This window comes from Scophthalmus maximus, chromosome 13 (assembly GCF_022379125.1).
Source record: "Scophthalmus maximus strain ysfricsl-2021 chromosome 13, ASM2237912v1, whole genome shotgun sequence".
Classification (NCBI taxonomy): domain Eukaryota; kingdom Metazoa; phylum Chordata; class Actinopteri; order Pleuronectiformes; family Scophthalmidae; genus Scophthalmus; species Scophthalmus maximus.
In genome coordinates this window covers 17,228,727-17,255,290 of record NC_061527.1, presented here as the reverse complement: position 1 = coordinate 17,255,290, position 26,564 = coordinate 17,228,727, and the positions used below count along the sequence as shown (strand labels likewise).

At 40.3% G+C, this 26,564-nt stretch overlaps 2 protein-coding genes across 12 annotated transcripts in view; one reads left to right on the top strand and one right to left on the bottom strand.

The window, feature by feature from the left end:
- The window catches only part of si:ch73-63e15.2 (protein strawberry notch homolog 2), a 59,587-nt gene that overhangs the window by 22,968 nt on the left and 10,055 nt on the right, over positions 1 to 26,564 (bottom strand). For 3 of the 10 annotated variants that reach the window (XM_035646560.2, XM_047336590.1, XM_047336592.1), the window contains exons 2-4: positions 22,898 to 23,124; positions 21,459 to 21,547; positions 14,338 to 14,461 (exon numbers count right to left, since the gene is read on the bottom strand). In XM_035646560.2, the coding sequence (XP_035502453.2) occupies positions 14,338 to 14,461; positions 21,459 to 21,547; positions 22,898 to 23,005 (321 nt within the window). In that variant the 5' untranslated portion in view covers positions 23,006 to 23,124. Of the gene's footprint in view, positions 1 to 7,152; positions 7,224 to 7,298; positions 7,600 to 14,337; positions 14,462 to 14,975; positions 15,011 to 16,654; positions 16,842 to 17,904; positions 18,055 to 21,458; positions 21,548 to 22,897; positions 23,125 to 26,564 lie in introns of those variants that run through there. The other 7 variants (XM_047336591.1, XM_047336594.1, XM_047336596.1 and 4 more) reach the window with 7 other exon arrangements.
- The window catches only part of tm6sf2b (transmembrane 6 superfamily member 2b), a 31,145-nt gene continuing 22,806 nt past the window's right edge, over positions 18,226 to 26,564 (top strand). The window contains exon 1 of one of the 2 annotated variants that reach the window (XM_035646565.1): positions 18,226 to 18,335. In XM_035646565.1, the coding sequence (XP_035502458.1) occupies positions 18,237 to 18,335 (99 nt within the window). In that variant the 5' untranslated portion in view covers positions 18,226 to 18,236. The remainder of the gene's footprint in view (positions 18,336 to 26,564) is intronic. The other variant, XM_035646564.2, reaches the window with a different exon arrangement.

Sequence of the window (26,564 nt, the reverse complement as noted above, 5' to 3'; positions counted from 1 at the left end):
TCTCGCTCTCCTCTGCTGTGCAATAAAAATATCTGAATGCGTGTGTTTCTCTGTGCCGCTTTCAAAATGGCTTTCAGAGAATTCAATTTGCTTGAAATCTTTATTGTAATCCACTAGACTATAGCTAGAAAAAACAAAACAACACCAAGTCTGGGTGTCTGTGTTCGTGTATACATGTACACAAGAAGAACATGTGAAAGCAAATGTGCATATTTTTTTCCCTGTCATTTATCCACCCTGCTTTTTTCTTTTTGTCCTCCTCTTGCAAATCGGAGTAAAGATGAAACCACAGACAAACTGGCAACCATCTGATCACTTGAATATTATATGAATATCAAAAAATGACTTGTATAGAAGCTAAAAGCATACATATGCACATTCTGTATGTCCAACCATCTATCCACAGAAACAACAAATTGTATTTGAGAGGCTGGTTGATGACAGTTGTCTGCCGACAGATGATTAATGGAGGCACGTGGTGAAAACAATGGCTGTAACGTGCAAGCAGAGCTGCAGAGTTTCTAGATGGTTGTGGATGGAGATGGTGGTTATCAGCTCTAAGAATCACAACTGGAACGATAGATTTCTAAAACATAAACCGCCCACAATCAGCTTGATATATTTACAGTGTGATGAGTGATCTGAAACATATGTCACTCAGTGAAAAGAAAGAAAATCTTTTCTCTGTGCTACTCCTGCAGCTCAAGACGTGAGGAACACCAATTTCTGATATAATGATTACAAAGACACCCTAAGACAGCCCTCGAAGATAAGCTCAGGCGCATGCGACCATACAAGGAGGTCTACTAGCCCTATCTTTTAGTTCACTTTATAAACAGTAATCTCCAAGGGCCTGTGGACTCCTCATTGTCTGTAAATAATACTCTTTCCTGCTAAAGTAAAACAATTTCTAATCAAAACTCCCTTCAGTGATAGATGCGTGTTACTGACAGATAGAAGCACAGAAGAGCACATTGAAAGAGCTGCAATATAAGTCAGTTTTATCAGATCGGGAACCTGTTGTTAAAGGAATACGCTCCGGGGGTATAGGTTGTAATTCTTGCTCCATAATGGTACACACATGACCTGATATCTAACTGCCGACAGTTTTTATTAGTATTTTTCACCTCATTTCCGTGAAAAATAGATAGATTTGTAGTCCTTGTCACTTCTAACTCCACTGTTGTCCTGAGGAATATACACATGTGCAGCCATATGCCTTCTGTGATACACATCACGTGTTCTTTGGTATGTTTGAAATGTTAAGCACGGTTGACATGTCCACATGCCGCTGCTGGTGCACGATATCTGATCAACATCCCACCGTCAAAGACCCCAGGTATTTTCGATGCCTTTCATGATCAGGCTAAGGGTCGATAAATTCTTAAACCAAACTTGGAAAATAAGTGATTATTTTCTGCCTTTAATTCATGTTATTGCCACACAATAGAGGCTAAAATGTCCGCTTACTAGCAAGAAAACAAACAAACTTCAGGTGTATGCTCCTGTGTATAGTTCTCGGCCACATCCTGTTAAACTCAACAACGTGCCACAGTGCAAGGCCAAGCTGGGGCCCAGACAGGCAGGCCAGGCCCAGGGCTTTCCCCTCCTACACACTGCCAGCTTGGCTGCTTTTCCAAAGCCAGGAAATAAGTCACACGGGCCGCCCACTTACCCCACACGCCCTCATATACACACAAACACACCTCGATTGACCTCACCATGTCACACACACATTTTTGTCATCTCTTGCTTTTTATCGGCCAGTCTTTAAAACTCCGTCCCCCTTGTTTCCCATCCCTCTTTGGCCTTTCAGCCACACATTTTGTGCTTGTCCTAGTTTTGGTTTCCCAGTGAATTCTGCAGCAGGAAGTGGATCAATTTAACTCACTCTTTACTGACATTAATCTGCATGTTGCTCAATATCTTTTTCAGAGATATCATCACCTGCAAAGAGGTTAAATGAGGGCAAAGATGGCATCATATTACACCAATGTGTATAATTCACACATACAAAACCTATGATTACTACCGTACACTGCAGTATATGCTGACCAAAGTCAAGAAAAATGGAACGGCTCTTTTAATTTTTACAAAATTGATACAATTAAGGACTGTGGCCTATCCGGGCAGCAACTATATCACTTGTCTTTTATTATTCTGCTCCTGAAAATTTCGCTGAAATAATAAAAATCATAATCCTGAATATGAGGAATATAAAATGCCAATAAACTGCCATGGCTTTTTTTTTTATGTAGGTTGAGAAAAATGAAAGGTAACCTGGCAGAACCCTGACAATAAGTCCAGAAGGTGCACTAAAAGCGACAGTCTTTATCTATTATTTTCTGTGCGGATGTGGATGGGGCAGTTGGACTGGGGGTTATTATATCACCCACCCCACTCCCATGATCAGCTGACTGAATCAGCAAACCCCATCTCAGGCCCTCCCCTCTGGGGTCAGCTGCTGACCTTGTTGCAGTCAACAGAACCTGATTGATGGCCTCTGTGGTGCGCGTGCGTTTTAATGAGGTGGGTCTGGGGCCAGGCACTGAAAAGCCACCACTGGTGTCTTGCTTTCTGATAGTGTATTATGTTATGTCAAGCTGTCTGCATGTCCTACATCCCAGACATATCTGCTGGGCTGTGACTTTAATAGCACGACTCTGAGCTTTTCTTCTCCCCTGACCTTCTCACAGACTTGAGGCAGACTGACTTTTTAGCAAACCAGCAATTAGTTACCTTGCAATTGAGTAGACGCATCTTTGTTTTCGGTATTAAATTGATTTGTTGGGGTGCGTAACAAATCACGCACACAGCATGAGCCGTGTTTTACGTGCAGTCATAAATCCTCTTATCCCGTCGCAGATCTTTGATCGAGGGGCCAAATTGTCAAAAAGCCATTTGTGTATGAGAACACATGGAAAGTTTTAGATCGTGTTTTGGTCTACAGAACAAGTCAAGACTGAGTCACAAAACCTCCAGCCAAAGAATACATTCAAACACCTTTAAAAGTCTTTCACAGACAACTAAATGTCTCGGGTCTAGAGAGCTGCTCACCACAGTTTAGGCCGTTACACTGACCACAAAGAGGTCCACTTATGACCCCCGCAAAGTCCAGACTGATGCTAAAAAGCATCTGGTAATAACACTTAATCGGTTCAACACTGCCATTTTATATTTAGTTTGTTTCTAATAAGCAAATTGACCTTGCTTGAGCTGAAATAATATTTCCAACTGTTCTAACCATTGAAAATGATCAATTTTCATTCCATTTACACTTTTATAGCTGTTCGGTCAAAAGAAAATTATCGTGTCATACTTGTTTACAGTACAGACGGACAAGTCTAGCCGATCCCAGCCCAACTACCCTCGGCCAATCAAAGAGGTTTACCCAGTCCAACAGCCTCCTGACAGGCAGGCCTTCTTGAAGTGCCAAGTCTGAGTAAAAGAAAGACTCCTGGAATTTCCCAGTGTTTTCCGATGTTCTTGGAAATAAAAAGATGCCATTTCAAGTGTCCCAACAAGCAGCCGGAGGACAGCGCTGCCTCGAAGAACGGCCTTGCTAGTTATGCGTGTAGGACAGCACGAAGCTGACACTGAACTGACAAGAAGAGGAACACGACTCTTCGATGCACAGGGTGCTACCAGCAAATAATCTTCCCGGCAAATTCAGACTCACTCTCCAGCTGAGAAGGACGAGCCGAGGTAAATGTGCAAAGCAGCACAAGTTGACAAAATGTGAAAGGCAGAGAGGAAAGAGCCACAAAATAGGAGTCATGAGGTTAATTTCATCTGCTGTGTATTCGGGGTGGTCACCCACAAATGGCTGCCCTAGGGGATGGGTTGGCATGTCTCAATAGTTTAAACCTACATCTTGACAAAAGGAAAGAAAAGAAACAGATATGCAATCCAAAAAACACAATGGGCTCCTGAAATGGATTTGTGATCATTATAAAAAAGCATAAGAAACACAAAGCGCATGAAAGTTGAGCCTACTATCAATGCCTGTATATTTGTATTTATGTATAAGACAATAATTGCATGTGTGAGCCTTGCAAAGTTGTCATGAGGGGAGTGTTGATGCAAGATGACATCTCAGTTATGCAGACATTTCAACAGCACACCGCACAACACTCGCAACACGGGTAAACGCTGTCATTTGTCAAAGTCACATGCAACGATGCCGAGAGAGTAACTGCACATGTTAGTAGATTGTGAGTGTCGCCTTTATCTAAAATATCTTTGCTCACTTTCACACACCTGTATCCTGCTGTGACTCAGGATGGTGGGCCTTGTTGCCCGTAAGTTGCTGATTTGGTTCTGAGCCAAGAATCAACTGGTAACTTAGTCTGTTACAGCCATGGGCTCAGTGGCCTGGACCCAACAACTTTCACATATTAATGTTAGCTGTTTGTTGTTGCTCATCCTGATCATCCCGTGAACCACATCAAGTTGAAATAACCCTCTCACAATATCATCAACCAAAACTTTCTGAAAACATTTGACACCGAGGAGAATTGGGATGTTCTTTAACATCAGTTCAATCTGTTAAGGGGATACAGTGGCTCAAAATAATTTTACATCACACAAGTCAAGCAGAGTAGAGAAAAACATGAACAACACACTAATAATAGTTTACAGATGACTGTGATGAGCTTTAAACATAAACAGACCAAAGCAGCATCTTAACTGTCACCAACTGAACTGTTCTTCATGAGAAAACATTAAATGTGTGAGGTTCTTGGGATATATGCACAGTGCACACATTGAGCAAGATTCAGTCTATATACTAAATATCCCTCACATGTTACAGGGCAAACACATAGATAAGACTCGCACATTCAGGCAAATCCTCGAGCCATAAAACCTGTATGTGTTTGGACTGTGGGAAGAAACCAGAGAGCTCCAGACGCCCGCATGCAGACATGGGGAGAATGTGCAAACGCTTAACAGAAAGGCTCCAGCTGGTCGGCAGATTCGAAACCAAGGACTCCGTGCTGCGAGACGACACTGCTAAACACTGCGCTGCGACGCAAACAAGAGGCTCTGATATGAACCTCTACAGAGCTTCAAATAAAAGTCTCTTTCATTTGAGACAGGACCAGTGACGCATTAATTCATCTCTATGATCATTCTTAGCTTGCAAGGTGTTCCGACGGGGAAAGTGTCTTTTGGCAAACTAATTCATATAGCAGATTAAACAATTTAAATAATAATTTAAAAAACAGTGATTTACATTGATTATGACTTAAACTGTTTGAGATTCCAAAGGCAGGACAACAATAATGCATTAATGCAAATATATAACAAGAAAATGACTGTGATCACTACAAACAATCACTGTACATATGACCTGTTTATATACAGTCTATGCTGACAACTGGACACACTTCCATCTTCATCCTGCTCACTGTCGACTGTCAGACTGGACAGATTTACTGCACCTGTCCTCCATCTTGGCAGCATGAACTATTTCTTTAAAGCCAACAATAATTAAGTCGAACATCGTTTTTGCTAGATTGTCTTTTTACCTTGCACCATCCACAGTTAAAATTAATGTTGGCTATGATGTTATAAATTTAATGCTCATGAGAAAGGTTTACTTATTGAAGACATGTGTATCAATCGGTAAAGGCAGTGTCCTCACTCTTTTCACTCCGCTTTTCTCTCCACCACTCACCCCCCATGCACTCACTCATCCTCACCATCATTGTTTATTCACTTCCCGTACGCAGCACGCTAGGTCATGCTTGAGGTTTAATGTAATACCAGGAAACTGACAATGTGTGCCCACCAAGAGGCAGCCCTGCTGCACCCCTGTACTTTTGCAATTTCTACAAGTGTCTTGTAGAACCAGTGTCGGGTATTTCACACTTAAAAGACTGCACCTTTTGAAGAAACTCACCTAAATTGTGCAAATCTGCCTCAAATAAGCTTCATAAAATGCTGCACGGAGCGAGGGAGCAAATGGGGGCCAGACCACAGTAACATTTGTTGCATGAGCTAATGTCGAGCCATCTATTTCACTGGCAGCGAGACAAGTCCACAGCCTAAATATTAAAAAAATAAAATAATCCATGACTTTCTCTTTAGCACTCAAACAGCCAGAACCATAAATTACCTGCTCACCTACAATCAGTTGGGTATCTGTTTTTCTTTTACATTAAATTAAGAAGATATTGTTTAAAGCAGAACCACCGATTGTGTCATCTCTCACATTTATGAGGTGAAATACACTGACGTGTTGAGATTAGTTTATCATCTCAGCCAGCCTAGCACTAATAAGGGCATTAGGCTGAAGATGAGCTACAATCCCACCAACACTATGAATGTCTAATGAATTATATTTTTCACAAGAATCCATGCAGTTCTATTCACTGGCCAACACAACAATGTGTGTATTTAACAGCAGACCAGAAATCAGACAAGAGCGCTATTTAGCCAAACAAGATATCAGGTTCTAGCACTTACTGGAAGACAGCAAGGGACTGAGGCAGACAATCATTTGTCATAGTTCCTGGCTGGGAATGAGAGTCTCACTGGTGCACCAGGTGACTGCCGGGCACAGTGGTATCCAGCAGAGACACTCACAACCCGACTGGCCCACTTTCAATAGTGAGCCCAAAATCCACAGCCTGCGTCAACTTCTTCCATTTTTCTCTTTCAGTAAACACAAGGCAGATCAGTGTCATAGGAATATATTTTTTTAAAAAGGACACTGGATCTTATACAGTAGATCCAATATGAAAAAAATGGATTTACTATAAACTTTCATACATTTTAAGTATGTCAACTGCCACTTGCTTTCCCATAAACTGGATCAGTTATTTTAACCGTCTCCAAAAAAAAATACAGAGTAAAGAAAAGCCCCAGGCCTGCCCTCATTAGTACTGCATTTATACTGTAGTGTATTTAAGCTTCATTCAAGGATATTAAAATCAAAAACATAGTAAGATATAGGTGGGTAATGAATGAATTAATTAAGGGAGTAAATATGTACTTACTAGTATTATCTTTAAATGCCTTGATAAGGACAGACAAACTTTTCACACAAGTTGCTTTCTGTTAGTTTTCAACAAAACAATAAGCCGTTAAAAAAACAGGTTTGATTCAGTGTAATATATGGCTAAAAGAAGCAATCGGTACCAGTACCTTGGGAAGTGGTCGTCCCAGCTGTGAATACAATTTAGTCCAGATCTGCATGAGAGACATGGGTCCAAACGCTGCAGTATAGGGGGGAGGGGGTTAAATACACACACACACACACACACACACACACTCAAACACTCCCGCTTCACCTTGAATCCCTGAATGCGAGAGCTTCTTCCATGAGTGGGTCAAAGTGTTGGTATTCACCTTACAGCTGGTGCACTCCAGCCCAACAGTGGACTCTCACTAGCCCTGTCACAGTTCCTCTCTGGTTCAACACACACATCTGCCTCTGCCGCAGGTACGCTCTGGGCAAAGAGCTCACACATACGAACTCTGCTGCTGTCACAAACGGAGACACGGGCACGTCTAAAACATGCTTCCTTCTTCTGTAGGACAGCCGGGCATTTGCATAGCAGGCTCAGTCATAGTGATTGAGGACTAGTTCCTCAGAGCTCAAAAAGGTGGTTGGAGCGTGAGTGAGAGAGCGGAGGGGAGGGGAGAGGAGGGGAGAGGTGGGGAGAGGTGGGGAGAAGAGGGAGGGAGGAGGGGAGGAGCTTTCAGGAAATGATGCTTTTGTTGGTAAGTGACTAGAGTTACTGGCAGTCAGGCCCATTTTACTGTACATGGTGTAACTCAACCGCATTTGTAGTGTAAACAGTTTTGTGCTGTGGACCTGGCCACTCCTCACACCCTGCTGCTTACTGCAATGTTTGATGGGCCTGGGCCACTATTTAATGATTATTATATTTAGAGATTGACTCCCTGCCTGGCTGTCTGTCTTACTTCAAACCCTGCTCTTTGTCTTTCTATTTGTCGGCACTGACTCAATTTCAGGACTTCTGTTCTTGTACTTACTGAATTACTGAATAAAATAATGATCTATAACTTAGAGGTGTAAAAGATGATAAGAAGAAAAGCAAAGAAGTTAAGGAAACTACTAATGAGAATGGAAGTGCAGTTCCCAGCAAACTTGAGGTGACAGTTTAGAGTCGAAACAGTCCGCTGTTTATTCAGCTCTGTTGTGTTTATTGTCACGGAAAGAGATTTAACAGGAAAATTTATAGTTTTTGTAAAGTCCGCCAACAGAGGTCATACTAAAAACTTCATAGACAGCTGAAAATAACAGAGAAACAGCTGAAGTCTTTAGAAATGTATTAACAGGTCAAGTGGAGGCTACAAAAGTGCCAATTCAAAGGGGCTTTCAGGCGTTCATTCAAATACCTCATCGCAGATGGACATTATCGCTTACTGGAACCAGGGACGCGTTTGTAGAAATATAAAAAATAAAAAAATATTCTGGGAATCTGATAGCAAATGGATTCTTTCAACTAATCCAAGATGTAGATCTAAGTCAATGTCGTAAAATCAGTTTTCCTGACATTAAAGAACGTTAACTGTTAAATGGACATACATAAATGAGGATATTTATTGCATTTATTTCCCCCATGCGTGGAATAGATAGCATACACACCCTGCTTCCAGGAATAATGATGTCACGGCAGCGTGTTGAGGTACTGTAATGTCCACTCCGCTGGACTGAATGGGAGTCAGACTGTCAGAGACAGAGTGGCGCCTGTCCATGGTGTCATCGTATGAGTGGGATTCCTCAGAATAATGGTTATGTGTGCATACACGTGTGTGTGTGTGTGTAAGGGGGACAGAGGGTGATTGGGGAGGGATGAATAATTAATGAGCTTCTTTAGAAAACAAACACTCAGACACATGCACCTTATTGCACCATGGCCTGAAGAAAGAAGGACCCACCCATAAAATCCTGACTTCACTGACAACACACAAACTCAATTATTGTATTAAAGCAGCCTCGCTGCCATGTGCACATTCACAAGGTTCCCCTGTTGTTTCACAAAAACAATATTAGTAATTATGAATTAATTTCCAGTTTTGATATTGATTCCTATTCACTTAGATTTTTGGTTCTTGTTATACTTCAGCTGGAAACACTATTGCTAGCTTAGCCTGGGGAGTCTTGATATGCACACACATGCTACCTGTGCCATGCAACAGGAAATTATTTGTCATGTTAGGAAAAAAACTATCTATATTTTGCTGTTTAATATACCTTATGTTACTGCCTGTATAATGTAATACTATACAAAGACACTGACAAAAAATATATACAAGTGCATTAGTTATATTTGGCGGTAGGGCTCTGTTCTGGGACCTCCCCGCCCTTCCACGTGCATACGTGGATAGCCTGAGGCAAGGACAGCAGCAGATAAAGACCCCCAGCAAAGAACAGAGCAGGCATCATGACAACATATGACAGTGATTAAGTCAGATACAGTATGAAAAGGAGGTGCTGGGGTGGAGGCGGTTTGCGGAGTGGCTGCTATTGAAAGCTGAAAGCGTATGCAGGCCACACCCGCTTAAAAAGAGCGAGCAATACTGTATGACCTTTGCCAATTGAATGCGTAGAAGAGGATCAGCTGATGTAGGCTGGCATAGAGATCTCTGAGCTTGACTTCGTGGCCTGCCTGAACTAACGCTACGCTCACTTTCTTAGATACAAACAAGACCATTCAAAGCTAAACTAATCCACACAAGAACACAACCTTAGACAAAACAGTGCACCTATTTACAACCCGTCAAATTAACCTTTAACATCCCATTGTAAACTAGGTGATTCAAATTACCCTTTGTGTCTTGTAAGGAAGTAACTGATAAAGACCAACTGATTTTTATTACGATTTGCTTGCCGTAAGAAATAAATCAAGAAAAACAAGACAGTCGTCTGTGCCGGTAAGTAAAACCCTGAGGCACAAACGCCTGCCAGTTTCCTTCACAGTTCAAAACAATACATATTTTGTACAATTAAATCAATTGGACATTCCTAGATGTAAAATGCAATTTTTCGTATTTCTTTTTAAAGATTTCGTTGTTATGCAGCATGATACATATAGCATGTTTGAAGGCCATTGGAGTTTGAATAATGCTTGTTGGCACGATAAGGGTATAATGATGGATGTGCTATAGAGCCTGTAAATACATACATTTCCGGCATCTGTGGACCTCAACATTTTCCAACACAGTTAAGGATTGAATGATTCTTTCTACACAGAGGCATGTTTTTCTTGATCACACAGGTGCTGAGGAATTTTCTCCCACTTTCAATACATGTGCAGTGCATTATGGATAAAGTGATGCCATCACCTTTGACAACGACATTGAACTTAAATCTCTAGCTTGTATAAAGATGATGAAGAGCAGCTAACAATGGCTTCATACAGTTACAGGACGAGTTACAGTTTTGGGTATGACCTATTTAGCAATTGCATCGACTCTAATTCCACAAAAAGCAAGACTGAATAGAGCTCTAAAAGCAGAATTGATGCAAATCTGAGCATGAGACTAATAATATTAGCTGATGTGCCAGTGTGTTTCTCACTGTTTGTTCATATGCCGGTGCGGTGTGTGTACACACAAACACACGCACACGCACATGCATGCACACTAGTTGTGTTAATGTGTATTCTTGCAGAGTTCTGTTCACTCTTCGAGTTTAGCCAGAGTGGTAAGTGAAAGATTTCTTGTTTTCTGGTCTTCCAGAAGTCTTGTTTTCATTCCGACACTCTGCATAAAGCTTCATGTACTTTGGATCCACAATTGGCCCAACAAGACCTTGTGCAGGTGTGCACATGTGACTGGGACAAAATGTGCAGGTTTTTTTTTTAACCACAGTGAACGAGTTTAAAGATTCAGCTACTTTCAAAGCACAGTACTGAGTTTGTTGGTGGGACTTGTATCATTCTGTCCATGTGACAGCTCTTTTTAGAATAATTTCAGCAAGATAATGGAAACCACAACCTGTCATTAATTCCTGTTCAGACCTAATGAAGATCAGCAAACATGATAAAGCCTCAGCTTCATTTTGTCAAAGTTTCCATTGTTCATTGTTAGTTAATTGTGCCCAAGATAAGTGTTTTAATACTGCTTTATTTTATGTTGTCCTTTATTTCCTGGAAACTCCAACAAAGGACTGTTATTTCTGGGTTAGTTTCCTGGAAAGGACCATGCAATCTTATTCTTACATATCAATGATCAATTACTTTAAGCTTTAAGTCTAGATTTATGTTAATAAAAGTATCTACAAAAGAATATAATAAGATACATCTAGACACATTGATGTCATTTAGAACACTAAGGACACTTTCTGGAGCCCAGTTCTATTGTCCACATACACTTAATGTTATTAAAAATGTGAGGCATCCTTTTTTTCCCCTGTCATTGTATAATGGCCATGTTTTCTATTTCAGCTGTTACCTAATAATATATCGTAATTGACTGATAATCTAAGGGATATGGAGTCTAAAAGGGGAGTCTATTAAATCTAACACAAACAAACATTTGGCTCTTATTTTCAAGTTACCAGCAATCTAGAGAATGACATCCTGTCCACATGCCGCAACAGTGTGTTTACTCAATATGAGGATATTCCAACAGAGATCTGTTAAACTGCATAAATAAACTCGGGAAGCTGAGTGACTCTGCTCTAATGAAACAGTGAGCCGGCTGAAGTAAACATGGCAGTCACCTGACAAATAATCACAAAAACAATCACATCAAAGATTCTCCCCAGTCACACTTGTCTAAATGTCTTCTGTCATGGTTCAACAATGCCAAGAAAACAAGAAATCCTGCTTTCTGATTGTGGACGGCCCTGGTTGCCATGTGATGGATGGGGGAAAATGGAGGAGAAAAAATTGGGGCTGAGTGTGGGGCAGTGGATTAGTCATGATGACCCTGTGACTTACATTTTCTCTGCATGCCTCACATGGCAGGGAGTGTCCAAACCCAGACAGAACAGCTGAGAAAGCACAACACAAGCACAAAACATCTCTCTCCCTCTCCCGCACAGACTACAGAAAATTCCACGTCTCCAGAACCATGAAACCAAACCTGCTGCTCATGAATGCACAAATCACAAAGCAGCTCATTTAAACCAAACCAAGCATAAATTTGAACTGTCACATAAGACTTTTGTGAATATGTACACAGATGATTACGTCCAATGTGTATCACATAATCATAATAACCCTGTTATTACCTGCAAGAAGGACAGCTAGCGGGGCTAACACAGGCAGATGGAAAACTGGGGAAACCCCACGTGAATCACAGAATCCATGCCAGCACCACCACACACGTGATGACATCACTCTCTTGTCAATGAAAGCCATCATCGTGTGAAGCCTTTGCTCTTGAAACCCCTGCAGCTCAAAACACTAACACAAACCATTTTCATATCACTTTAATCATTTGTCTTTTTTCCACATCCACACACGTGGAAACAAAAATGGTGTGAAACTGCTCTGTGTAACTTTAGTCTACTTGTGCTATTGTGAACTACATCATATGTTAACAGACATGTTTGGAAATTTAAGAAGGCAACTAACTCTGCATGAACAAACACGTCCAATACCACTTCAAAAGCTCACAGACTAACATTACCTGGGAATATCCGATGATGTTTAACTTATGAGCACTGATGAGAGAATTCATTAACTGTCCTGTCCAGAATAAACTGGCATGCGTTCCTGTGCGTGACACACTAATGTAAACCTGCTTGACCTTAATTAACATCAAATTGAATAAACTGTAAATTGTAGGCTTGAGCGTTTACCAAACTCTTATGGTGTGTTTACACCAGATTAAATACAAAGTCGATGCAAAGACGCAAGGTGGCACCAACTTTGCGTTGTTTGCTTCAAACATTTGTGTAAAGCGATGTCACGAAAGCCAAATTACATTGTCTAATAGACTTCTATAGAAACACACTTCTTTTTGCAGCCAGTGAGTCGCCTCTGCTGCCGATTCCAGAGAATACGGGTTACAGGTACCTCTGCAATTGCTAAATTTTCGGGACCCGGTGACTACGTCCATTTTTATATACAGTCCTGTACGCTGCACATACCTAGTGGCATCTAGCTATATGGACAGCTGTGGATTTCTTTCAAGGCACTGAAAAAATAATAGGAACTTGTCTCCTCGGAAACAATGACAGGGATACTTTGTACCCCACTGTCAGCACTTTTTTTTTTACTATTTTTGTTTTTTCTATTTCAAACTCACCTCTGCTTTTTAAACAAGAAATAACTTAATTCATAGGGACATAAAATCAGGGTCATCAGCAGTTTAAAGTGATATATCAAGGAAATGCTTTATTATTCGGTGAAAGGATGTTAAAATGGATAATTAAGGTAAAAATGCCCTTTCTCTTGCCATTTCTGTTAAACGTCACCCATTCCCTCATTATTTACTGCTTTGTCCTTATGTTGAACCAAGAAAACCGCTGATTGCTTCGCCTTTTCTCTTGTCACACAGGCTAATCATGAAGGGGACACTGCCACTCTGCTTGGAAACCCATGACTGCCCTTCTTTGAAACTCATTATCATAACATATTGTGTTTTAATATGGCTCCATAATGGCCCTCATCCAGCCTCAGCCAAAATATGCTTCAGATTACAAACTCACTGGCTTGTGTCATTACAATTGGCTCCTATTCATACAATGCTTACTATAAGGAATTGGCTGGACGGACACAAAACTGCACAGATATAGAAAATGCAAATGAGGATGAAAACCATCTTGAAATGTAGGGTATGTGAGCGAGGAGAAGGCTGCACCTTTGTTTCACAGTGTATGTCAACGCATTTCACTGGAATTAATGTCTATGCTTTCAGTTGTATCTCCAGGGTAGGATTAATCCTAAAGACAACAAACTATTAACAAGAGCTTCAAAACACTTCTCAAGTGCATTCTTGCATCTTCAAAATGTTCCAGAATATATCTCACTTTGTGGACTTATTCTGAGCAAGAGTGAAAATAGCACTGACTTCCGAAGATGCATTGTGGAAGTGTAGAAGAAAGTTAAATTACAATGTCTTATTAATGACATGCCTTGACAGGATCGGGCCAGGTACTGCTGCAGTCGTCTAGACAACACTAGGCTTTAATCAGGCTGCTCTATGGTAAATTAAGTTGAGCTGAATACTCAAGGGGGACAAGATGAAAGAGCAGGGTGGGAGGCGAGGCAACTTGTGTTTGAGTATGTATGGTAGGTTGAGTGTTTTCATGCTGGCTCTTGTTGCCTTTACAATGTGTGTGTGGGCGCGCATGTGTGTGTTATTCAAACGCAAATATATAAAAAGGCCAAAATGTGCACCGACCTGAGGGAAATCTCCATTTCTAGGAAGGTTGAGGCTGGAAAAGTCCACGTCAGGGAATCCCGAGTACACGTCCATGTGCGTATCCGGAGTGGTGGTGGTAGTGCTGCTGTTAAAGTGGTATTGCCTGTAAGAGAAAGAAAAGGCTTAGTTTGCTTAAGTGCTACACATCCAAGTACCACTGACACATGCTGTTTTTTTCACCGTCATATAAATGTCCACATTACAACTGCCTGGTACGAACACAGCCTGTTACTACTGTGCAATAAGCAGCTGCAGTAGAGAAATGAAAGGGGCAATAAAAACCATAATGTGATCAAGTGGTTTAATTTCAACCCTATGATACAGCATTACATACTGTTTGAGCAATTCCAACACATCACACAAACTTAACAGTTTACGACAACTTCAGTTTACACTTTCAGTTTATTGAAGAGACTGTTCATTTAATTGTGGTGACAATACTCTTCGCATTTCATATCTTTCTAAGTCTGTGCCTAACAATGCAAAGGGGTCTAACTTGGCAGAGAGAGGTAAAGGTTTAGGGAAAAAGCAGAGAGCAGACAGAGAGAAAGAGAGGTAGGGAGAGGAGAAAGACGTCTGTAGAAATCTGGGGATAGAGAATTTAGAAGTGCTCTGACCTGCAGTGAAGATCCAACATCCACCTCCTGTTAATACCAACTATTATGCTTTAGCAAAGTGTTAATATCACACAAGTCTACAGACCTCATATCACCAAGAAGGGACATTTTCAGTTTCTTGCTGAGTACAAGTCATCATAAGATAACCTACTATGCTGACACTCAAAACGAAAGCAAAACTAAACCTTTGTCGAGGTGGAACTGTAAGCGTACCATCCCATGTTCCTCTCATCCAATCATGCGCCAGGGCTCGGGCTCAGAGAGAATGAGCTTGGCCAAAGCTATTCATAGGATTTGGCTCTATATCCTCAACCACAGGCCAGAGATCAGTGAGACTGATTGATTTAAGTTCAAAACACAACTAGAGGATGAAAGGGCAGCCCTCAAAACAGTGTATAGAATCCACTCTACCAAAACATGGAAGCTGTGATTAAAACAAAAATAACATGCAGCAAAATTCAATATTGGTCTATTGGTGTCTGCTTCACTTTGGTGGTAACTTTTGGTTGTTATGGTTGTGTTTTCTGCAATCATGCAAAATAAGAAGGTTGAATGAAACAGTGAAACGTTGGTCTGCACATTGGGAAAAGCCAGGTTAAATATTATGTTCATCGGTGATGAATACAAACTAGAAATCGTCATGAGTTGGCAGTGAATGGTAACAATCATCCACAGTGGAAATCCCCTTCCTGGCCATTTAGTGATACAGTGATATGACAGTGATATTATTATAGCAGCACTCTTGGCAGGACAGCATCAGCTACTTTCCAACAACACAAAGCTGGTTGGAGGCTTTTTGCCAAAGATACTGATTGTTTTACTGTTTGTGCACATGTAGCCTTCCATTACCGCACGGTCTGTGGTTGTGTACAGATCATCACAGGACACTTATTATTATTGCAGCATCTCTTTCATTTGAGGCTTGAAACAGACTGTAACAATGCTGTGTTTAGACATTGGCTTCCATCAATGGACATTTACAATGATACTGTATATTTTAAACATTATAATGTGGTTCAATCATAACGTTCTACGTGCTGCTCTTCAAACCACTCCAGAGACTAGGCAAGTCTTTAAAACACCCTGGCGCCTACACATCAGAAGAATGTGAGATAACATGGAAAAATCAATGATTCAATTGAAAATAAAAATCATTCCTTACACTTCGTATTAGCAGGGATAATGCAGAAGTGTGAGACTAAGACCAGCATAGACTTGGTAAGTAAACTTCCCTTTAAGTGAGTGTAAAAAGAGACATGACCATCATGAAATCAATGCTTTTATTTTTGTGTGGAGACTAAAAAGCATTTTGTTAGTGCTTTTGCCAGTTAAGAATCACCCTCCTCGTGCAGCACACAACCTATTTTACTGCATCTCAGGCTGATGGGGTGGATTTTTGCCATATCAAAATATTGTTTTTAAAATACTATGAATTTCTTACTGTCTTAACTGTCTTTATGGAGCAACAAGTTAAGTAATTTAAACTGAATTCAAGTTTTAATTAAAGGACAAAGAAATTCACTGTAAGAAAACAAAACCTCAATGCTTATCAAGACTATAATGCTATTTCAATAAGAAGAGACGAAAGATGTTTATCAAACCTGAACAACCTGAGACTATTTTGGAAACAGTGACACCAGATACTAACCAACTGCTGTGATTCCATGGAAGAACCCTACCTTATGGTCACAACCATGAAATGTGAGTCAGTCTTCCATCAATGTGCAATAAATGAACTTTGAGCCATACATGGGGAAATATCCCAGTGTGTGGGTGTGCAGGCAGGATCAACAGAGAATAACTCAGCGATGGCAGTACTACAAAGGAGGATTTGTGGTTATCGTGGTAACTTCAGGTCTAACTCTGGGTTTTCTGTCTTCCGAAGCCCACCATGGTAACTCATGCTGAACGTGCTCCGGAGCAGGTTAAGTTCTAGATAAGAGATCAAAGCCAGTCACCAGTCGCACTACTAACCAATCAGATCGGTGGAAAAACACAGTCATTATTCTGCAGGATCCCATCAGGGACAAGAGAGTTTAGAGTAAAGTGACAAATAATGAAGATCAATAGATGAGTGGAATCATGTTTATCACACTAAATAAATACATAGACTCATTAATGTGAGAGCTTCATTTGATGAATTGAATAAAGATTATTTGATTCCTGACAATCTCTGACAGTGTTTTACTTCTTATTTTATCACTGCAGCTGGACACAACAGAGTAGACTGTGACCATGGATAGTAATACAAATGTAAACCTATCTCTTTCATAGAAACAATGATCCACACACTGATTTATATTTCTCATGATTATGAATGAACAGTTGTGATTTATGACACCACCCATTAACTTCTTCTCTCCTCTGCTTCAGCAGCAGAAACATTCTGATATCACTTCAGCCTCTCTTCATCAGTTTGATCATCATCAGACAAAAGGGCAAAAATATTGACTAAATAGTAAACTTGATAAGTTCCTGTGCTTTTTTAACATATTTTTTTGGCTGACTCTAAATAAAAAAATATATATATTATTTATTTTTTCAGGTGGTTCGTTTCTTCTTTTTTTTTTTAGTTGTTGGATCATATTATTTTCATTTCATTTTGAAGAATGTCCCTTTACCTGTAGCTAAAACCAAACTGACCTGCTCAGTGGTCAACACTGTATCCGTGTTTCTTTTACTATCATATTAAAAACTTTATTTATGGTTCTGACGATGTAATTACAGACTATGCCTCTTTCACATGAAAGCGCTCGTAACCGGACAGGAAACCCCAGGGTTGACCAGCTCCGTGGCACATGTTATTCAGGATGGTCAAAGTAAGGTTAAGTAATACAAGATAACTAAACATTTCCTGGGTATGTCCAACTCGCTCCATAGTACAGGCACCCAGGTGAAACTGAACTAGACTTAACATGAAGAAGCTCACCTCTGATGTTTCTTCAGAAAATCTCTTCACAGAATCATTTTTACATTCACTACTGCTTTCAAGAATGATAACTTGACCATGTAACAGACATTCAGAAATAGGGCTGGGTAACGAACTTCGATACCTTTTTGGCACTGACTGAAATGCTCCTATCCTACTGAGTATCAAAAAATGACTTGTCATTTTTCAATACCCAAGCAGTAGATCAAAGCAAGTAAATCAGAGCGTGTGTGAGCCAATAAGCATTCACCATGCTTGTACCTAGATTCAATATAGATTTAATACAGTTGATTGGTTGTCTGATATAACATCAGCAAACACGTGAGGAGGATATGGCAATTGAAGTAAGACCGGAGAACATTCTCAGCACTACAGAGAAGGTCCAGGAAGAGATGACGCTCTACCGAGGTCTACCGTCTACCCTATCCCCTGTGAGTCCACTGGACACTCTGCCAATACTTTGAGACTTTGCAAACAGGTATCTCTGTATTCAAGCATCATCCAGACCCTCAGAGCATACATTTACTACTGCTGGGGATACCATTAGCCAGGAGTGGGCCTGTCTGTTACCCGAGAAAGCAGACATGTTGATTTTGGAATATTTACAAGTGTTAACAGTTACATATGCAGCAGGGAGCATGAGACACTTTTTGCACTAAAAACTACCGATACATTTTTTCTTATAATTTTGGTTCTTTTGTACCATCTTTCTTCTTAGATCGATTGCAGATTTTAAACAATGTTATTTTTTATTATAAGTTAAATTTATTTCAACTTGTAAAGGTTTGATTTTTATGTTGTAAGATGCTATGGTGCTGCTGAAACAAAAGGTTTGAAACAGACAATTGATGTTAAACCACAATGTGGGAACAACGGTTCATATTTTTCATGTTATGAAATTGCTTTAAATGTGCCATGGAGCAGAAAAATAAAACAAAGATTTGTACTGTAATGTTTAATGTAATTAAAACATTGGTATCATTAAGGATCGAAATCACAGTTGAGGTATCGTTACCTCAAAAGAAATTGACCCTCAGCCCTAATCAGAAATATACAAGACATATAATCTGTGGAGTGTTTCTTATTTTTTCCATTGTAAAGAACCTCCCAGACGCTGTTTTGGACAGATGTGACCACAAACTACCACAAGCTGTCACAGCTGTTTGCTGAAAAGATCCAAAACAGCGGGTCTTATTTTACATCTTGTAATTGTTTGTGACCAAAACATACACAAGCACAACAGGAACTGTATACTTTAGAAAGTCCAACAACATATTGAACACTATAGAAGTTTTTACTGCATTAAACAGTCAACAGGTAAAGTATGATCTATAAGTAGCAGAGAGTGAAAATTTGTTTTTGCATTGTTCTAGCTCTATAATCAAGCACCCTTGATTAACTAGCAAGTAGTGTGCATGGCTGCAGTACAGGACATGCAGAACCATCACTGGGGACGATACCAAGCATTGAGTGCATGTCTATGGAATGTAAGCCTCAGTTGTGGATTCAGTTCAGTTGTGATTCACCAAGATACCCACCAGGCGCAGGTGAGGTGGAGGTGGCTGATCTGACATCAATCAAAATAGTTGCTCTATAAAGACCTCTGTCCTGTTTACTTGGTCAAATTCAAAGCAGAGGTCAAAACATTTGAACTTACACATTGACCTCGCAAGTCTTGGTTCGTTGCTAAAATAAGTCCAAGGTCGCTCAGGAACAAAACATCTACTAACAGAAAGTAAAACTGAATCAACACCTTTTCAGACCACAGGACACCGTTCTCTCTAGATGAAGGTTTTTACGAGTAGATGATATGTAGTCACACCGATCATTCAGATAACCACAGAGACGTCATGACTTTGGTCACATTTCTACATTGTGAAATGAAGTGGCAGATAAGGGTCTTGTAAAACAAGCTTGATGTCAGAACAGTTCACTTTGAGAGAACCTGAAAACCACAGAGTGGTATCTCACCTCGTTTGATGCTTGAACTGGAACTGAGCACACAGCAGTAACAATACAAATCACCACTGCTTCAGGAAACAGTTCCCGAGTTGTGTTTAGTATGAGGCATTTGGGGATGACGCAACTCGAGTCATTTTAGAAGTTTTGCATCTAAACACTCGAAAGGTTTCACAAAAAGAAACTATGTACGTAGATATTAAACCAACCTTAACCTAAAAAAAAAAAAGAGCTGGATTGTGTAAGAAAGGAAACCTGCATTCTCTGCCCCAATAACTGTGTTCACTACGGCCAAGCAAAGTTCAGGCCGGCTACACTGAAATCAGGGAGGAAAATGTGTTGAACACGTTAAATACACTGAATGTGTATTGGAATGTAATAACTGTTAAAATGGAGGCAGTGCAGACTGACAAGGACTGTAACTGCTTCCGCATGGTTGAGAAGCTGCTTACCACACACACACACACACACACACACACACACACACACACACACACACACACACACACACACACACACACACACACACACACACACACACACACACACACACACACACACACACACACACACACACACACACACACACACACACACACACCTTATGTGGGAAGAAAGAGAGAGAGACAAAAACCTCTCATTGAACAGTGAGGTCATAAAAACAGAGCTGAGTTGCAAGATGTTGAGATTAACCCCCTTAGTAAAGCTGACGCTGGACCACCCACTACAGGAAGTGAAGGAGGGTAGATAAAAGAGTCCGCCCCCAATGACGTGAGCTGGCAATTGAGTCTGTGTTGGCCTGATTGATGTGTTGGCCTCGTTGTATTTGGTCACTCCAGTTGTCACCAAAGCAATGATAGGATCATATCAACTGTAAATTGTCAGATTTGCTCAGGAAGGTTCCTAACTGAGTGAAATGACCTGGAAGAATTTCATCAGCAGCCACGATAAGAGCTGTTGGGATTCTTTAAATGCTTAGGGACAGTGCTTCCATGGTTCCTTTCCTATCTCCTTTAGTATAGGCTACACTGGACCTTGCTATGCCAAGGGAAAGGAGAAATAGACGCCCCAAAATTCATTGCGGCAACGGCATGCCCGAACTTAAACAATTCAATCCAAAGTAGAAGAAGAATATGAATATGACAGAAGGGGTGCAAGTCATCATGTAAATTACCCATGCCTATTAAGCATTTCCCTGTTATGCCATATGGATTATCATATGGATAAATATGAGTGGAAAGGAACGTGAGCTAACATTATCAATGTGACAACCTTTTCATTTCAGTTTCGTAGCATATATAATTTATTATATTTCAATTCCAACAATGGTAATGAAAACATATTTTTCACCATGTTGTCCATGTTTAGTCTGCATGAATCAACCTGCTAAGAAAGCACAGGGCGAAGTACTCTATTAGATGCGCTTCTTGTAGTTTCATCTTCAGAAAAGTGTAGTTTCACAACGACAGAAACACGTCAATAACATCCGCCATTTTAGGTGCACAAAGATATTTTGTCATTGTCTACATTTCAGCTGATATACTATCATTCTTAACAAATAGTATTAGAGTGTGTGCAGATTTAAATCTACTTACTGGTTTCCAGATTGCATAGGGCAGTGTATGCTGTATCCAGCCTGCTGAGAAAAGGATCCCCAGGATCCAGAGGACGCATATATTGAACTCTGAAACACACAAAATGCAAATCTGTCACACTGATGAATGGATAGAAATATAACAATGAACATATCCAGTGCTTATAATGCTACATGAAAAAGACAGAATTCACGTGTTTGTCATTCCAGTGGTCTATCTTTTGACAAACTGTATCAAACTTTTGTTATGTCGAAATGAGAGCACTATCTCCACAATCACACCAGTGCATTTTGACATGCACTGAAGTGAAAGTTTGTGAATACAACTACATTTGTCTGCTGTTCTCCCAACTACAACTCATCCATAAAACGTCAAGGTCGAATGCAATTCCTTGGGTCATTGGCCATACCCCCACCAATTTTGAAGTAGATCAGATGATCGGATGAGCAGCTATCTAACCCTGTCACTAATGACATCATCATCAAAGGACACGCTTCAGCTTGACGGGCAGTGTAACTGATATGCTGATTTAGTTTTGTTATGGTGCAATGGTATCATCATTTAAAAGGTCACTTTAGACAAAAAAATGTTTTCCTTAGAGGCATCTCGAATGGCAGATCATGTCAGTTTTGTGGGCCTTGAATTTTTTTTGAATTAAATCTGAATCCAAATTAGATTTTTCAATACTATAAAGACCAAAAACAAAATTCCATTTATCTTTGTGTAAAATAATAAAGTCCCAGTAATCTCAGGTGGCAGATATTTTAAACCTCTGGCACATAAAACTATCTGCGTCGCAAAAATCTACAAGAGAAAACAGAGAACATTTGGGTGACATGACCCATTAATAATTGGTCTCTTCGAGTTTGGAAAATAATTGATTACCAGCTCTGCCTAGCAATGAATACCACAACTATCACTTTGTGTCGCAAACATCTCTGGGTGCCTGTCCTACCACAGAGATGTCTAATAATAAATGTATGAGGTGTTGCGTCTTTAGATTTTATGTACAGCTGAAGTATATTTACTTGCAGGATATGAGATAGTGGGCAAAGTGTGTATGTTCAACCAAGTCTAGCTTTGTTAGCATGTCATTCAACACTGTTATATCCAAAGTAAGAAAGCATTGCTCAGTTATAATATACTTGAAACTATTTTAAATGATCCATAGTATAATTAAAATGATACTCTTAATACCTAAAACTCCAAAATTAGGCCATTACTCATGACAAAATGTTATAAATGTCCAAATACAAAAGCATGTAAAGCCTCAGTCAACTTCAAAAGAATTTATTTCAACTCTATAAAAATGAACTCATATAAAAGGGCCATCAAAAAAGTTCTGTGCAATTGCCGTACACATGGACTTGTCTATACAAAAAAAAAGTATGTAAATTAAGTGAATGACCAGATGGATACAAATAAATGCAATATTGTACCTCCATGTTAGAGGAGGCCACAGAGAACAAGCTGCTGTCCAGCTGAGGGCCTTCTGGATGCAGGTAGTTCTCCCCGTCCATGGCCAGCGCTGAGGGGAGGGTGGGCATCAGACCACAGTTTCACACATGACCACCAGCTGACTTAAGCTAAGCACCCTCTGACCACCACTCACGTGCTGGCTTTGTCCTAGGTAGTACTTCTAACAAGGGTGAATGCTCTCCATGACCTGAGGAAGACAGTGCAGTTGGGAGGGGAAGTAGATTAATATCACATCAATATATTGGCAACATGGAAAAATGAATAAGTCACTGTAGTGTGCAAATGCTAGAGGTCAATGAGTGAAAAGCGTTATGGGAAACTACAAAGGCGGTAGTACAATAGAAACTTAAAGTGTGGCAAATGTTGTTACTACTTAAGACGCATCCCAACTGGAAACTTTGAGAAAATGTCCACCTGCATTATTATCATTATAGAATAAAAAGTGAAAGAGCTGTGACACTCGAAAATAAGATACAATTATTGTTATTTTATGCTGAATTCTGAAATGTTTTATAACAGAACAACAAGAGCATATCAGAGGTCACAGAGAGCGTAATAAGTCTGCGATAGAACATAAACAAATGTACAAGAAAACACATATAACTTTAATATTAAAAACAATAGAATATAATACAATCTGAATAAATGTATTATGATAATAAACTTTTGTCTGTAAAAGCAAAATTTACTGTGAATTGTGTCTGTTCACAATTTATTCATGGGAGAGTGTGAGTTTATATTCTTACAGCCCATGTTAGCTGGCTGTCATGTGACATCACTGAAGGTTCCACATTAAACGGAGAACCAATTAAAATGACCACAGGAGGTCCAAAACAGTGTGAACCATATGGGATACAGATATTTTGAAAACCTATACCAAATGGTGTTACACTTAGGCAGCACAATATAATACATTTTCACAACCCTACAGCATAATCAGGTAGTTATTATACTATGAACTCACAAGGCCTTTCTCTGTGTGTGTGTGTGTGTGTGTGTGTGTGTGTGTGTGTGTGTGTGTGTGTGTGTGTGTATTTTACAACTCAAGCGATGGGTGTCCGATATAATGACAAGTTTGACTGGCTAGACCAGACTGTCTGAGGCAGAAGGCCTCCTGCAATGCTAACAAGCGCCCCCCCCCCCCCCCCCCCCCCACACACACCCCCACACACACACACACCCCCACACCCACACACACACACACACACACACACACACACACACACACACACACACACACACACACACAGAAATGTGTGTATATATACACACCTATAAAATCTATATTTCTAGATTGCACGAGTGTTCACAAATTTGATCTCTGTAGTCAGGTTTTCCTTTAGTTTACATTTACATTTCCCCATTTCATCTACCTCAGTAAATTACACATGCTTGCCTATAATTGGAAAACTGACCACAATGACCTACTTTGTTCTGATATTCACACAGAGAGCAAAAAACCCTGAATGAAAGGCTGGCAACATGTAATCCTGTTGCACACTGCTAAGGTCTGATGGATATATGAATTGGAATGTGTCTGTCAGCTTTAGCTCACAAGCACAGTAAATGCGCCCAGACAATAGATAAATAGAAAAATAGAATTCTGTTACTTTTAGATTGAAGGCTCGATAAATATCCCACAAACCCTTCCCCCCATCTGAATCAATCCAGTCTTTCAGTCCTCCACAATGCTCACCTGTGTAATGTCAGTAACGCTCCCTTGCCCCAGACTAACTGTTACCTGCCTTCCTTCAGTCCCTCCTCTAGTTTGCCACCAGTATTGAACATAGACCAGACGTGTTCACTGGGGACAAAGCTGAGGTAATAAATCCTAATAGAGTACATGAGGGTCTAAAAAAGAGGACCTTTGTGTGTCTGAGTATGTGTATGTCTGTGAGAGAGACCCAACACATTCACCACTCACAGAGCCAATACACACAACGGGAGGCCATTTTATCCTCAGTCTGCCAGTGTGATACTGTCCAGATAAGGGCGCCGCAAATGTGGGGAGGCCCAATGCAAAGAACCAAACGGTAAATGTCTGAAGCAGGAGGTTTTAGGCAAAAGAATATTAGATGTTTTCTGGACATGTAAGGCCAACTTCCTGCCTCCGAGGGCCAGCTGAAAGCAGGGCAGCTCGTGATAGTGTTTTGCAATCCTAGTTAGGCCCCCTTTGGTGCAGCAGAATTGTACTTCAATGCAACACCCCAAGGACAATACAGGCTTGGATGCATCAGTGGTTCTTAAATTCCAGTTCAATTTAGGACAAAGGTCAAATAGACAAAGCAAATCTATGCCGGTCTTGAAGTAGTTCATTTTCTCACCCCAAGATGCAGGCTACAGGTAACCCAGGCTAAATTCTTATTTGTAGCTGATGTGAATGTGTTAACATGCAGTATTCAACCTGGGTTGATAATCCCAGAAAGTTTATCTGAATCGACACTTCCCCAATATAAACAACATTTATGTAATGAACCATCTAACTGTTATATAATAAAGCATTGGGAGGAAGAGAAAAAAGTGAGTTATATAAACAGAAAGCAAACATTTACGTGGGTGACCAAATGAAAAAAACTAAACCGAAACTTAAGTTTGTTGTGAAATTCTATTGAATTCAGTGGTTTCAGTGATGTTTATGAAACTACTGTTGTAGTCAAGTGTCTAAATAAAAAGACATGAAATGATTATTATGTGACGCCAGTCTGAAAACATATGCAGTGATGTCATACACAGGCTATTTGGGTATTTGAGAAAGCTGAATTTAGTAATATACTGTATCAATGTTTGTGAAAGTCAGAATACATAATAGCCTGATTATAGTAGTAGCAGTAGCCTTCTCAGCCTCTTCACCCTCAGTCCCCAGCTCACCACTAGCATGGCATCTTCAGATTTCTTCAGATGACAAACACAATATCTAACAAGAAACATTCTCACAATCCCTTCTTTTGCCCCTACCCCCGGAGCCTCCAGTAGTATGGCAGTTACCGTCTCTTAGCAACAGAAAAAATATCTGTCTTTTGCCGACCACTGTTCCCTAACCTCCATTCCTCCCGCGAGCCTCTGAGGATAATCGATACTGATCATTGCAAGAGTGGTCCTAGATATCCCCTTCCTGTAAGGCCCCTCATTACCGGAAATCAGCAAACCCCCTGCTACGACTAACCTCCTCAGAGAGGAAGGTGATGAAGAAAGCTATCAGAGGGGGTAATGGCCTTGGACTTGTGGCAGAAAAAAAAAGAGATAAAAGGGGAAGAAAAAAAACACTAGCACAAGGAACACAAAGAGTTCATTCATTAAAAATCAGCACACACATCAGTCGTTTAATAACCGTGCGTGGATATTTAAAAATGAGTCTACTTTGTCCATATTTTAATTTATTGCTTGTATCAAGACTGCTCAGGATAATATGTGTGTGTGTGAGAGAGAGAGAGAGAGAGAGAGAGAGAGAGAGAGAGAGAGAGAGAGAGAGAGAGAGAGAGAGAGAGAGAGACTATTTTATAGTGTAATCTGTTAAATCTGTTCATTACTTCAAAAGGTTGCTGGCTTTTCTACAGTCCCGTCCCATGTGTGTCTCTGTTAGATTAGGCCATCTAATGTGCAGCAATTGTACTGACCTGCCGCTTCACT